Source organism: Amyelois transitella, chromosome 31 (assembly GCF_032362555.1).
Source record: "Amyelois transitella isolate CPQ chromosome 31, ilAmyTran1.1, whole genome shotgun sequence".
Lineage (NCBI taxonomy): Eukaryota > Metazoa > Arthropoda > Insecta > Lepidoptera > Pyralidae > Amyelois > Amyelois transitella.
In genome coordinates, this window is record NC_083534.1 from 452,816 (window position 1) to 467,605 (window position 14,790).

Below are 14,790 nucleotides of genomic sequence, written 5' to 3' on the forward strand. Positions count from 1 at the left end.
AGCTCGCTCATTACGAGTTCGACACTACCGCCGTTGAACTAATTAAATCATATCTTAGTGATAGATTACAGACGGTAGATTCAAATAATACAAAATCTAAAGGAGCAAAGGTATAAAATTAGGGGTACCGCAAGGTTCCATTTTGAGACCTTTTCTCGAATTTCTGGTCTCGTAATATTCTGGTGTATATTAACGACCTGCCTTGCATGATTGAGAAACAGACTGCCATTGTATTGTCTGCAGATGATACGTCACAAATTTTTAAGATGAAGCGCCGTAGCGAAATCTGTGACGATTTGAATAGCACTTTAGCCGCCATTTCTAACTAGTTTACAATCAACAACTTACTGTTAAATGCAAATAAGACCAAATGCATTAAGTTCACACTTCCCATTGTGCGGCAGGCCAATGTGGATATTAGTGTAAGTAGTAAAAGATTAGATTTTGTTGATAGTACTACTTTCTTAGGATTAACATTAGATTCAAATTTGAAATGGCATGCTCACATTTTGAAACTTTCTTAAAGGCTAAGTTCTGCAGCATACGCTATTCGTCGTATTAGGCATTTGACGGATGTGGCAACTGCTAAGCTAGTATATTTTAGTTATTTTCAAAGTTTAATGTCATATGGTTTTGTCATACTGCTTTGGGGATCAGCAGCAGACATACAAACTGTTTTCATTCTACAAAAAAGAGCAATTTGAGCTATCAACGGTTTAAAACAAAGAGATTCGCTTATAGATTTTTTCAAAAACCTAAATATTCGATCCCAGCACTTCGGCTGGCTATGGTAGGAAAATCGTTTCTGATTAATTGTATAAGATTTTATAATAAATTACCAAAGTGTTCCTGAAATGAAAGTTAAAAATTCCAAAAAGTACGAGTACATTAAAGATGAGCTTTGTAGGAAAGCCTATTACAGCACGGAGGATTATATGATAAACATGTGTGGCCCGAGCTTGACATAAACCTCTTAAAAGCTTGTGCATTTTTGACATGGTGTTGACATAATTTGTACAGTGTGTACATATCTTATTTATCTTCATTTATTTGACGAAATATTTGTATTGAAATAATAAGTTTTACACTCATTCATGTTTCTTAAAGTAGATAATATGCATTCGCCGCGATTTAGATTCAAGAGTCATCTATATTTGTAAATTGACGTCCGGTGAAAACACTGCAGTGTAGTTTGCCGCCTTCTTCTACAAATGCACTTCGGAAGCGGCAGTAGTTATAATTAGATTTAAGTGATGTGACGTCAATAAGTGATATGGATACAAGGTGTATCCAATTTTTAAAACAAAATTTATTCTATTCAGTCAGTGAGCGGGTACCTCTTGTCCTGCTGCTCCCTGAGCTGCGTCCCCTTGGCGTTGAGGTGCTGGTACTGCTTCTGCTCCTGTTTCTGCAGCATCTTGATCTCCCTCAGCTCCTGTTTCCTGAGCGCGTGGTCGTCCAGAGTCAGGCCGCTTTCCTCATCACCCCATATGACCTGAGGGGCAAATTACACAGATCGAGTTAGCCTCGAAGTGAGTTCGAGACTTGTGTTACGAGATACTAACTCAACGATACTATATTTTATAATAAATACATACATATGGTCACAACTTTATCCCTTGCGTGGTAGACAGAGCCAACAGTCTTGAAAAGACTGAATGGCCACGTTCAGCTATTTGGCTTAATGATAGAATTGAGATTCAAATAGTGACAGGTTGCTAACCCATCGCCTAAAAAAGAATCCCAAGTTTGTAAACCTATCTCTTAGTCGCCTTTTACGACATCCATGGGAAAGAGATGGAGTGGTCCCATTCTTTTTTGTATTGATGCCGGGAACCACACGGCTATCTATCTATCTATATATAATAATAAAATGGTTATTTTCATAGAATGTACTCAGATTTACCTTTGAAGTGGTCGTGGTGACCATGACGCCGTCGATCTCGAACTTGCGCGTGCGCTTGCGCGTCTTCTTCTTCAGGTTCGCGAGGTGGATGTCCTCCTTGGACCTGTGAACCGGATTTCATTATATTGTTATTATAAAAATTATACATGAAAAAAAAAACGGGGAAAATTATTCATCCATGAGGGCCAAAATAACAATTCCACGCGGACGTAGTCGCGGGCACAGCTAGTCTAATTATAAATACTACCGCTTCCAAAAAAAAATCGGGGAAAATTATCCATCCTTGGTCAAAAGTACCCGAAACCGCCGAGCTTGCATGAAGAGAGTTATGAATGTGGATGAAGCAAAGGAAATATGCAGAGATCGTGGCAAGTGGAAAGAGGTAGTCTCTGCTTACCCCTCCGGGAAAGAGGGGTGATTTTATGTATGTATATTATTATATTTATTCTGTTGTTCATTGACCATCCTGCACCTTGTTTTCTCTCTTAAGCAATAATCTTATTGTTGCCTGGATGAGATTGAAATGCGATGACCTTTTTTAAACAAACATATAACGTCTATATCCATTGCGGGGTAGACAGAGCCAAGAGTATTGAAAAACTAAGGGCCGACGTTCAGGTGTTAGATGATAGAATTGAGATTCAAATAGTGACAAGTTGCTAGCCCATCGCCAAAATGAAGAATCCCAAGTTTTCGCTTTTTAAGACATCTATGGGAAAGAGATTGTTTGATCCTATATCCTTTTTTATATTTGTGCCGAGAACCACACGGCACTATTGCGTGTCGATTGTTAATTGTTAAGAGATTTATAATATTTTTTTATTATATTAATGTTATTCATCACAGAGGACCTGTTATTGACCATTTTTTTTTACAAACGTAACACAATACTTAATTGTAAACGGGTTTTTCTTCTTTCAAATAAACAGAATACCTTTGTAACCTGTTCGGCTGCTCCTGAGTTTTCCTCCTCAGCACGACCTGATCACCGTTCTCCAAAACTTGATGATCCGTGTTCACTCTGTAAAAAAAAAGAACAATTTACATACATACATACATACAGTACAGTACCCGAAACCGCCGAGCTTGCATGAAGAGAGTTATGAATGTGGATGAAGCGAAGGAAGTATGCAGAGATCATGGCTAGTGGAAAGAGGTAGTCTCTGCCTACCCGTCCGGGAAAGAGGCGTGATTGTATGTATGTAAGTACATATATACATACGTCACGTCTATATCCCTTGCGGGGTAGACAGAGCCAACAGTCTTGAAAAGACTGAATGGCCACGTTCAGCTATTTGGCTTAATGATAGAATTGAGAAAAACTATTTACTCTAGTTACATATAAAGCTTATTAAAGGCGACTAAAGGATAGGCTTAAACCTAACCCATATTGTATCGATCACATGCAGTTGCGTGAATGTGGAAGTTTCCTCGCAATGTTCTCCCCTCACCGTAACAGCATCGATTAGTATTCAAACTAATGTACCTACATAACTCTCTAAAATATTCATTGGTACACGGCCGAGGTGGGATTCGAACGTGTGCCTTTTTGCGTTACCCGCATTTTAACCGGCCATCTTACCGATTCGTCCACCGACACTCTTCTAAATTAGTCGTGACGATTAAGACCCCGCAGTTTCTACCTATCCTTCTGGGAATAAAACTCATCTATAAATATTATAAAGCTTAACAGTTTGTTTGTTTGAACGCGCTTAGTTCAGGAACTACTGGTTAGAATTGAAATTTTTTTGCGTTGAACAGACCATTTATCGAGGAAGGCTTTATGCTATAACATCACGCTGCAATTACAAGGAGCGAAGAAATAATGGAAAATAAATAACAATTCCGCGCGGACGTAGTCGCGGGCACAGCTAGTCTAATTATAAATATTACTGCTTCCAAAAAAAAATCGGGGAAAATTATTCATCCTTGAGGGCTTCAATAACAATTCCACGCGGACGAAGTCGCGGGCACAACTAGTCTAATTATAAATGAAAGTTATTCTTAATATTGAGGGCTTCAATGATGCCCCAAAATAACAATTCCACGCGAACGGAGTCGCGGACGCATCCAGTACGCTAGTCTAATTTTATAAACACTACCGCTTCCAAAAAAAATATCGGGGAAAGTTATACATCCTTGAGGGCTTCAATAACAATTCCACGCGGACGAAATCGCGGGCACAGCTAGTCTTATTACAAATGAAAGTTATTCATCCTTGAGGGCTTCAATAACAATTCCACGCGGACAAAATCGCGGGCACAGCTAGTCTAATTACAAATGAAAGTTATTCATCCTTGAGGGCTTCAATAACAATTCCAAGCGGACGCAGCTAGTCTTATTACAAATGAAAGTTATTCATCCTTGAGGGCTTCAATAACAATTCCACGCGGACGCAGCTAGTCTTATTATAAATGAAAGTTATTTATCCTTGAGGGCTTCAATAACAATTCCACGCGGACGAAATCGCGGGCACAGCTAGTCTAATTACAAATGAAAGTTATTCATCCTTGAGGGCTTCAATAACAATTCCACGCGGACGAAATCGCGGGCACAGCTAGTCTAATTACAAATGAAAGTTATTCATCCTTGAGGGCTTCAATAACAATTCCAAGCGGACGCAGCTAGTCTTATTACAAATGAAAGTTATTCATCCTTGAGGGCTTCAATAACAATTCCACGCGGACGCAGCTAGTCTTATTATAAATGAAAGTTATTTATCCTTGAGGGCTTCAATAACAATTCCACGCGGACGAAATCGCGGGCACAGCTAGTCTAATTACAAATGAAAGTTATTCATCCTTGAGGGCTTCAATAACAATTCCACGCGGACGCAGCTAGTCTTATTATAAATGAAAGTTATTCATCCTTGAGGGCTTCTATAACAATTCCACGCGGACGCAGCTAGTCTTATTATAAATGAAAGTCATTCATCCTTGAGGGCTTCAATGACAATTCCACGCGGACGCAGCTAGTCTTATTATAAATGAAAGTCATTCATCCTTGAGGGCTTCAATGACAATTCCACGCGGACGCAGCTAGTCTTATTATAAATGAAAGTTATTCATCCTTGAGGGCTTCAATGACAATTCCACGCGGACGCAGCTAGTCTTATTATAAATGAAAGTCATTCATCCTTGAGGGCTTCAATGACAATTCCACGCGGACGCAGCTAGTCTTATTATAAATGAAAGTCATTCATCCTTGAGGGCTTCAATGACAATTCCACGCGGACGCAGCTAGTCTTATTATAAATGAAAGTCATTCATCCTTGAGGGCTTCAATGACAATTCCACGCGGACGCAGCTAGTCTTATTATAAATGAAAGTCATTCATCCTTGAGGGCTTCTATAACAATTCCACGCGGACGCAGCTAGTCTAATTACAAATGAAAGTTATTCATCCTTGAGGGCTTCAATAACAATTCCGCGCGAACGAAGTCGCGGCCGCGGGCAGTACCTGTTCACCCCGTTGTGCAGCTCGGCCTCGCACGCGTCCTCGGCGGCGAGCGAGTCGGCGTCGGCGCAGGCCGTGCGCGACGACGACGACAGCGAGCCGCTGTCGCTCTGCGAGCGCCTGCGCAGGAGGAAACATTTCATTCATTCGTTCGTGTGAACGTTGAAGAATGATTTGTGACAAGTATAATAATTTGACATGTCATGTATTTGCCAAACTAAGTAATACTTAACACATACATATACAATTAATCAAGTCTATATCCCTTGCGGGTTAGACAGAGCCATCAGTCTTGAAAAGATTGAAAGGCCACGTTCGGCTTAATGATAGAATTGCGATTCAAATAGTGATAGGTCGCCTAAAAGAAGAATCCCAAGTTTATAAACCTATAAGTCGCCTTTTACGACATCCATGGAAAAGACATAAGAGTGATCCTATTCCATTTCCTCTTGGTGCCGATAACCACACGGCACTGTGTTAGTTAATTTAAGTAAAAATAAAATACTGAATATTTAACATTAGGCGCCGGTTATTCGCCATGCCTGTAAAAGTTCGCTAAGTAATAAATAAGCCCATTTCTATTCATCCCCATTCCTAATTTTTAGACCAATGTATCTACACTTAGTTGGCAAATAAATTAATATGAATTTAAGGTTAGGTAAGGTCAGATAAGGTAATGTAATTTAAGATAAGGTAAGGTATCGTAAAGTAAGGTAGGGTAAGGTAAGGTACTTACTTACTAAGGTTAGGTATCATAAGGTAAGGTAAGGTAGGGTAAGGTAATGTAAGGTAATTTAAGATAAGGTAAGGTATCGTAAGATAAGGTACGATAAGTTAAGGCACGATAAGGTAATGCAAGGTAAGGTAAGGTAAGACAATACGAAATTTACTAATAAATAAAAAAACTAAATACTCACTGCGCAAAACTGTCCGGACTGAGCCTCGTGTGCGCGCGCGGGTTCTCTCGCGCGGCCGAGTCCAACACTCGCACCTCCTCATTGCCGACAGTCACCACTGACACGTGAGACGTGTCCTGTTGAAGATAATAAATAAAATAAATATATACGGGACAAATTACACAGATTGAGTTAGCCTCGAAGTAAGTTCGAGACTTGTGTTACGAGATACTAACTCAACGATACTATATTTTATAATAAATACTTATATAGATAAACATCCAAGACCCAGGCCAATCAGAAAAAGTTCTTTTCTCATCATGCCCTTCATGCATCATAATTACATATATTGTAGAAATGTTATTTGTAATTGTTAAGAAAACATTTTTACCGGCAAATACGCCCGCGTGAATTTAGCGCAATCTACAAAAAGTAAACAATTAAAATTTAAAGCGATCCAAAAAAATAAACATACATATATTGGTGCCGGGAACCACACGGCACATCATTTTGTAGAAATGTTATTTGTAATTTTTAAGAAAACATTTAATGAAGCGATAGAAAATATAATTAGATTTAAGTTACGTTGTAACCAATTTTGAAAATCATTTTTTAATTATATAAACGTGAAAATTACAAGATTAATTCAGTGGATAACCCGTGAAGAGGTAACAAACAAACAAAATCACTTTCACATAATCACTACATAGTATAAAACAAAGTCGCTATTTTAGTCTGTTTGTCTGTATGCTTAAATCTTTAAAATGACGCAACGGATTTTGATGCGGTTTTTTGTAACAGGTAGAGTGATTCAAGAGGAAGGTTTTTATGTATATTTTTTTCCGAATTTCGCACCCGTGCGAAGCCGGGGCGGGTCGCTAGTATATAATATTAGTAAAAAAAATGCATCTTACCAAACTGAGCACATTGTGTACGCTATCGTCGAACACGCCCGAGTCGGCGTGCGTGGGGCTCAGGATCAGAACTTCGCTGCTGTCGAGGCGGCGGCCGCGTTTCTCTGTTAATAATAAATAAATAAATATAGGTATATATATATATATATATATACTGAGTCACAAACCATACATACAATTTATAGCACTGTTTATATAGTATTTTGGTGGCAGCAGTGGGATTCTGATATCGTAGTATTTAGCGACTGCAATATGCCTCATAATGGCTGCTTTAAGATCACCATTTTTACAGACATTTACCCAGAATTTCCTCGTCCTTATCCTTATAGTAAATCTCCACATGTACCTGTGTAAGAAGGAGGAGTTTGGTGGCAGCGGTGGGATCACGATATCTCTGTATGTAGATACTATGGTTTCTCTCATTAAGATAGAATATCCTCAGCTTCCCTTTCTAGCAGTGCGATTAAGATAAGATATCTTATCATCGCAATATCATCCCTTTAAAACCATCATTTTCAGCGTGATCAAGCTAGAATTTCCTTGTCTATCCATTGAAATATATCTCGCCATGTACCTGTGTAAGAAGCCGCGGTGTCGAGCGAGTCTAGCGAGGACGGCGCGAAGCAGTCGTCGTCGGAGGAGGAAGCGGCGCCCACGATCACCACCTCGTCTATCGGCGGCGTTGTTGATATCGTCACCGCGTTGGGGGGTAGCTGTGGGTATTAACAAATAAATATATACATACGGGACAGATTACACGGATCGAGTTAGCCTCGAAGCAAGTTCGAGACTTGTGTTACTAGATACTAAGTTACTAGTTAGTTAAGTTACTAGATACTAACGGCACTAATAGAAAAAAGAATAGGTAAGAATAGGCGACTAAGGGAAAGGTTTATATACTTGGGATTCCTCTCTTAGACGATGGGCTAGCAACCTGTCGCTATATGAATCAACTCTATCATTAAGCCAAGTACCTGAACGTGGCCTATTGGTCTTTTCGAGACTTTTGACTCCGTCTACTTCGCAAGGGATATAAACGTGTCTATATGTACGCATGAATGAAATGTAAGAATGAATTAAATCATTAATTGAGTAATTAATTAATGAGTAAACGCTGTCTATGACAATGACTATATGTATGTACGAATGAAATGTAAGAATTAATGAATGAATGAACGCTGTGTACGTCAATATGATTAAAACAATGTAACTCACGTCTCTATTAAGATTAAGCACCGGCGGATGTGTAGTGGTTAAAGTGACAAGACCGGCCGGCGACGCGGCGAGGGAGTTGGGTTCGATTCCCGCCTCCACCACAACCGCGCGGGGTTCCAGCGGGACCACCGTGGTGGGGACTACCACTAGTTGGGTGGGTGGTAGCGGCGCGAAGTCCTTAGTTGGCTGTGAAAAAATTTACAAGTTATGTACATGAGTTTGTGAAAACTAACCGATGCTCTTACGGTGAGGGAAAACATCGTGAGAAAACCTGCACATTCAGGCAACTGGATGTAACCATGATCGATCCAATACGGGTGAGGTTCCCCTGCAAAGGTTGCGTAGGTCAGACGGGAGTCGCTCCTGAATCAGCCAATCTAGTAGATCCACGGTCAAGAGCTTACCCCGGGCTCCTCTCCAGAGCGGTGAGGATGCAACCGGGACTAAAGCCGGGAGGGAGAAGATTTAAAAAAGAAACTCACCGTGACAGGCCTGATCTCTACCAGATTCTGCTGCGATCTCCTACTCCTCTCGTCTCTACTGCCTATCCTATTCACTTCCACGTTCACTTTGACACCGTCACTGACACACTCCTCGATTTTCTCAACACGCTCACTAACCGAACACCTCTTATCGTTCTCAATCTCCACTCCTACGTTGTTCTTCTCGACTATAACCAAATTCCTGGCGTCTTCCAATCTCTTCTCAACTCTATCTTCCACGGACATTTTGCTCTCAATGGAACTCCTGTGCCTCTCAACGTTATTATTGAACTTCTCCTCGAGCGATCTCCTTCTATCCGCCACCAAATTAATAATCTCAGTTTTCTTATTATCAACTATAGCTACAGAGTTGTCGTTGGATTCAATTCTTATTTCTGTCACTTTGTCGTTCTTCTCCGCTCTGTCAAGTCTATCTTCTGTTTTGTCGATGATGGAGTTTCTCTTGTCTTTAACCAGTTCTGGGGATGGAGTTGTGGTGGTAACATCGTTGGTCACCACCGCGGTTGGCTTTGGTTTTTTGTCCGTCGTCTTGTCTGTGTGTTTGTTGTTCTCTACGGCCTTCTCCGCGTCGCGGCATACCTGAGAAAAAGTATATAATGTTCATTTATTAATTCATTCATATAGTCACGTACGTACGTCACGTACGTCTTTATTCCTTTCGGGGTAGACAGAGCCAACAATCTAATATAATGTTATCATGTATATAATGTTCGTTTAACATATATACATTAATCACGCCTCTCTCCCGCAGAGACCACCTCTTTCCACTTGCCACGATCTCTGCACAGTTCTTTCGCTTCATCCACATTTATAACTCTCTTCATGCAAGTTCGTCGGTTTCGGGTACTCTTGACCTGACCTTTTGCCAGAACGTCTCCGATTCGATCAAGGTACGTTCGCCTAGGCCTCAAGCATCAGGTTTAATATGCTAAAATTTTTATAAATAGATACATATAAATGAGTCTAAAGTAAAAATATATAACAAGACTGTATATACCTGGTCCACAATGAGTTTCCCTACGGCGTGCGGCGGCGGGGGCGCGGGCGGCTTTTTGCTCGTGGTAACGCTTGTCACGCTCGTGGTAACGCTTGTCACGCTCGTGGTGACGCTGGTTACGCTCGTGGTAACGCTCGAAACGCTCGTGGTGACGCTGGTTACGCTCGTGACGACGCTTGTGACGCTCGTAGCGAGGCTGGCGGCGCTCGGAGCGGATGCGGCGCCGGCGGGGGGCAGCGCGGGGGAGGCGGGGGGCGAGGCGGGGGGAGGCGGCGCGGGGCCTTTCTCTTTCTTTGGCGCCTGCAGAGTGGAGACATCGTTTTTGGATTAAAATTAGAATTAAAATTGAATTATTCAAAACAAGAAACTCGTTCATTTCACAACAAATGAAATTCTTAAGACATTTTTTTTTTAATTTTTTTTTTGAAGACACAGTTCACGCGTGCGATTAAAAAATAAAAAAAAAATTAAAATGTTTATTTAGGTAACCAAAGGTAAGTTAACATAACACAAGTTGTGGGAGTCTATTTTTAAGCAAATTTTGCTTGTGCCAGGAGGCACCGCTCTTTCATAACATTGCAATTATTATTACTACTATATAAACTGTTAACAAACTTAAGCTTAATAAAGGTTTGAAAGTACTTTGAACTTAATTAAACATTCAATTTCAAACATCAAATCGAAATCGCAATTTCCACTTGCTTACAGTTTCCTTACAGACCTCTACCGCTTCCTCCGCATTCATTGCTCTTTTCACGCATATTCGACGATAACGGAGTCCTCCTAACATCTCCCTTCTATAAAGCCATTCAAAATTTGGCCCTTGAAAGTTCGACGTGGCCGGCCCTGTTCCACTTTTACGGTTCATGCTTCTTGCCAAACTGCAAATTTCGGATCTTAAAATGGGATATAAAAACGATATATATATATATATAGAGATCTCACCGGCGCCTTCCTGTCAGCGGGCCCGGAGTCCTCGCCTCGGGCGCGCTTGGCGGCCGCGGCGGGCGCGGGGGCGGCGGGGGGCGCGGGGGCGGCCGGGGCAGGCGGCTCCGACACTGTGGAGGGCAGATTTTTTTTAATAAACTAATAGCGACAAGATAGCTCGCCCGCACAGGGTTCATTTTGTACCTGTACGTGCCAACAAAATAAAAAAAGACAAAATTTTAATACTTGTTTGTTTTTTTGGGGGGAAAAAAATGTAAATGTAGGTCCGTGTTTTTCCCGGCACCAATGAAAAACCCACGGGCGTAGTCAGGTTTTGGTATCGGGGGGGGTTCAAGAAAATAAAAAGACCAAAAGTACATAAAATAATCCTTATATTCATAAGAAAATGGAGAATTTGGGAAGTTCTTTTTTGAGCAGTGGTACAGTATCGACTATATAAAAAAATGCCTTTCTCTTATAAACGCATTACAGAATTAATCTTCTGTTTTTCTTTTTAAATATATCCACTACTTCATTCGCGTCAATTTCTATCATATAGTGAATGTTCATGAGAGCCAAGCCATTCAATCTGTTTTCACTTGTTGTGTTTCTCAAGTAGTTTTTAAGTCTTCTTAGGCTTGAAAAAGTCCTTTCTGGGGTAGCAGTGGAAACAGGTATGGTCGCCAATATTTGCAACAATGTGTAAATATTTGGATATAGTTTTTGGTCGCAGTTATCTAAGCATTCCAGAGCTGATTTTGGAATAGGGGATGTGAGAGTCATGGCTGCTTTCCACACTTCAAGTTCTGCTTTGACAACAGATGAACATTTTTCGGGCAGCACTGTCGAATACATACAAAATGCCTCTTCAATTTCACAACTGGTCGCAAAATTTGACGGTAACACACAAGATAGTGCCGATACTACTTTACGGTGTTTTATAAACCTCTCAATCAATTGTTGTATTGTATGGTCGAGAAAAGGGATGAATAAATTTAATTTATAATACGTGGATATATCCGACGCAGGAATATTTGAGCGATTCAGCTGCCTTCCGACAATACGTGGCATAAGCAGTATACCACCATTTTCTTCGAGCAACACCTTTGCTTCTTCATATAGATGGAGATACTCTTCGTCAACTTTGTCTCTTAAAAGTTGCAAAGCATTAATAACATTATCAACGTGGCTGAATGCTGTTATGAGGTCTGCGTTAACTGTCTGCAGTTGCTTTGACAGCGACAATGTATAGCTCATAACTTTTTGAAGAATTACTAGGCACATAACAAAATTCGAAGATCGAAGTGTGTTAAGCATTTGGACGGCTTGTTGCGATGTTTCTTTATTGTGGCTAGATTGGAGTTCTTCGAGAGCATGCACAATCGCTGAATAAATTTCTTTAAATCTTATAACGGCTTCATGCTTATGAACCCACCGTGTTTCACACATTGCAAGCAAGCTTTTTTGATGATCAGCCGGTAACAAATCCCTAATTTTTTCTTTCAGAACAGCAGTGCGTTGAGCCGAATGTCTAAAGTAGGAACCAACAGATTGTACGATTCCAACGCAGTTTCGTACTTCTGCTTGAGAACATGAGTCGGCAATAGCGAGATTGAGAGAGTGTGCACTACAATGTACATAAAGAGCAAGAGGACAGTCTTGACGAATAAATGCTTGGGCACCGTGCAAATACCCACTCATAGCTGCAGCTCCATCGTAACCTTGACCAACCACATGAGAACAATCAAGTCCATGCTTTTTCAGAGCTGTAATTATAAGATTTGCAAGACCGGATCCTGTCACGTCAACAGTTGGAATATACTCTAAAAACATCTCCTTAACTTTATGTTGTTTCGCATCTTTTGAATCAACATATCGCAAGCACAATGAGACTTGCTCCATACGCGCAATGTCAGTTGTCTCGTCAGCGAGAATCGAAAAAAAAATAGCTTCCTTTACTTCGTTAATGATCTTGTGTTGAATAATTTCACCACAAATGTCAATTATTTCATTTTGGATTTGTGGGCTCGTGTAAAGGGCATTCTTCTGAGAAGTGATCAAATGCTCCGAAAGATCTTTATCCCCAGATTCGGCTGCGTACCGCAATAGAGCTCGAAAATTACCCTCATTCTGAAGTGGTTGTTCAGACTCCGGTGTAACGTGAATCCGTCCCGAATCAGTTTTACCTCTTAAAGGTATACCTTGTTTGCCGCAAAAAATTATTCCTTTTACGATGGGGATTAGTTTTTTTCGATTTTCTTGTTGCTGTCTTTTTCTTTCAGAAGACAACTGCTCATCAACTGAAACAACCTGAGAAGACATTACTTTTAGGAAGTTATCTGCGAGTTCCAAATTTCGTTTGTGATATCCTGATTTTGCATGAGTTTCAAATATTTCTAATGCATTCTTCCACTTGCAAAAAGGATCGGTTACAAGCTGGCCGACCCGCTGATGGCCCCCTTTACCTTCATCAAGCGAACGTCTCATTACGACGCAAATTCTACAATATGCTCCACTTTTATACTCAGAATATGCCAACCAGGGGAATCTTTCCATCCATTTCATTTGAAAGCGCAAATTTCGTTTTGTAGAAATGGGAAACTTGTAATCTTGAGGTGGAGTCCAAGGCTCTTTTAAAATTTGGGCCTTTAGATATTCATTCTCGATATTGTCTTCAGTCGCATAAAAACCAACATCCAATTTAGAAGAATGTGAAGATGACGTAACAGATGAGCTGGTGCTGCTGCTGGTCGGTTCTAGGCTAAGTGAAGGGTCGGTAGTGGTAGGTATAAAACAGGGCGCTGGCGACACCACCGACTCGGTCTCGACATTGGATACCGTAAATGAAGTCGAAGGCTCGCTTGTGATCACAATTTTATTGTCAGCATGCAAACTAGTTGTTGGTCCCAAATTCTCTTGTTTACGGGTAGCCGGTGAACCACACCACTTTTTCCAATACTCCATACCTTTAAGTTTATCGCCTTTTCTTTTCTTTTTCTCCATTTTCTCGTAATCTAAAATAATAAAAAAATACTATCTATTTATTTATCTAACCAGCAATAAGTACACCCATCCATGAGAATTAATAATTAATTAATTCTCATTTTATTAGTATTGCTATTTTAAACGTAATAAGTAGTGGAAATTATAAATCTACTTACGTATCACAAAAATGACAAAATAACCTCTAATAATAGTCACTGTAAATTATTGTCCTCTGCTTTACTACTCTCACTCGATGATCGTTGGTAAATGAACACGACACGACAAGTGCGTGCGCGTGGGATACGAAACGGCACGAAAATATACGAAGGTTACCGAATGCGATCGGTTAAACGATTGTGTGTGACGAAGCGCGGGCCGGGTGATAGAATCCAACCAAACCACATACCTATCTTAGCGTAAGAATGGGAATGGATGAGATGTTAATCTTAACTTTTCGGGGGGGGTTTAAACCCCCAGAACCCTCCCCCTGGCTACGCCCGTGGAAAAACCTATCTCTACCCCCATGGATGTCGTAAAAGGCGACTAAGGGCTAGGCTTATAAGCTTGGGATTAATCTTTTAGGCGATGAGCTAGCGACCTGTCACTATTTGAATCTCAATTCTATCATTAAGCCCATACAGCTGAACGTGACCTGTCAGCCTTTCAAGGTTGCTGACTCTGTCCACCCCGCAAGGGGTATAGACGTTCAAATTGCAACTCACTCTTGACGTCTGGCGTCTCCCCGGACCTGACTGAGGTGGAGTCATCTTCCATCTCCATATGCATCTGGGAACTGCGGTGATCCTGGTAAAAAAATATTAAAAAAAAAATCAATAAAAACGTCTGTCATTTGTGGTGAGGAAACCAATTCGGGATCCATTGTCCAAAAGTCGCATATCGGGCTCCTGTTCAGAGTGGTGAGGATGCAACCGGGACTAAAGTTAGGAGAAGGATGAAAGTCATGAGGAAACCTGTACATTCAGGCAACTGG

At 40.8% G+C, this 14,790-nt stretch overlaps 2 protein-coding genes across 5 annotated transcripts in view; both read right to left on the reverse strand.

Annotated features, from left to right (window-relative positions):
* The window catches only part of LOC106129210 (serine/threonine-protein kinase 10), a 56,787-nt gene that overhangs the window by 15,904 nt on the left and 26,093 nt on the right, over window positions 1-14,790 (reverse strand). For all 4 annotated transcript variants that reach the window (XM_060953328.1, XM_060953325.1, XM_060953326.1 and 1 more), the window contains 12 exons: window positions 14,522-14,603; window positions 10,833-10,945; window positions 9,888-10,187; window positions 8,870-9,469; window positions 8,388-8,573; window positions 7,747-7,885; window positions 7,173-7,276; window positions 6,280-6,395; window positions 5,366-5,482; window positions 2,841-2,927; window positions 1,907-2,009; window positions 1,338-1,495 (listed from right to left, as the gene is read on the reverse strand). In XM_060953328.1, coding sequence (XP_060809311.1) covers window positions 1,338-1,495; window positions 1,907-2,009; window positions 2,841-2,927; window positions 5,366-5,482; window positions 6,280-6,395; window positions 7,173-7,276; window positions 7,747-7,885; window positions 8,388-8,573; window positions 8,870-9,469; window positions 9,888-10,187; window positions 10,833-10,945; window positions 14,522-14,603 — 2,105 coding nt within the window. The remainder of the gene's footprint in view (window positions 1-1,337; window positions 1,496-1,906; window positions 2,010-2,840; window positions 2,928-5,365; window positions 5,483-6,279; window positions 6,396-7,172; window positions 7,277-7,746; window positions 7,886-8,387; window positions 8,574-8,869; window positions 9,470-9,887; window positions 10,188-10,832; window positions 10,946-14,521; window positions 14,604-14,790) is intronic.
* LOC132903881 (52 kDa repressor of the inhibitor of the protein kinase-like) lies at window positions 11,137-14,287 on the reverse strand. Its single transcript, XM_060953329.1, has one exon. The coding sequence runs from the start codon at window positions 13,815-13,817 to the stop codon at window positions 11,301-11,303; it is 2,517 nt and encodes an 838-aa protein (XP_060809312.1). The 5' UTR covers window positions 13,818-14,287; the 3' UTR covers window positions 11,137-11,300.

Excerpts from the sequence above, each read along its gene's own strand:
- LOC132903881 (XM_060953329.1), bottom strand. The coding sequence starts at position 13,817 with ATGGAGAAAAAGAAAAGAAAAGGCGATAAACTTAAAGGTATGGAGTAT.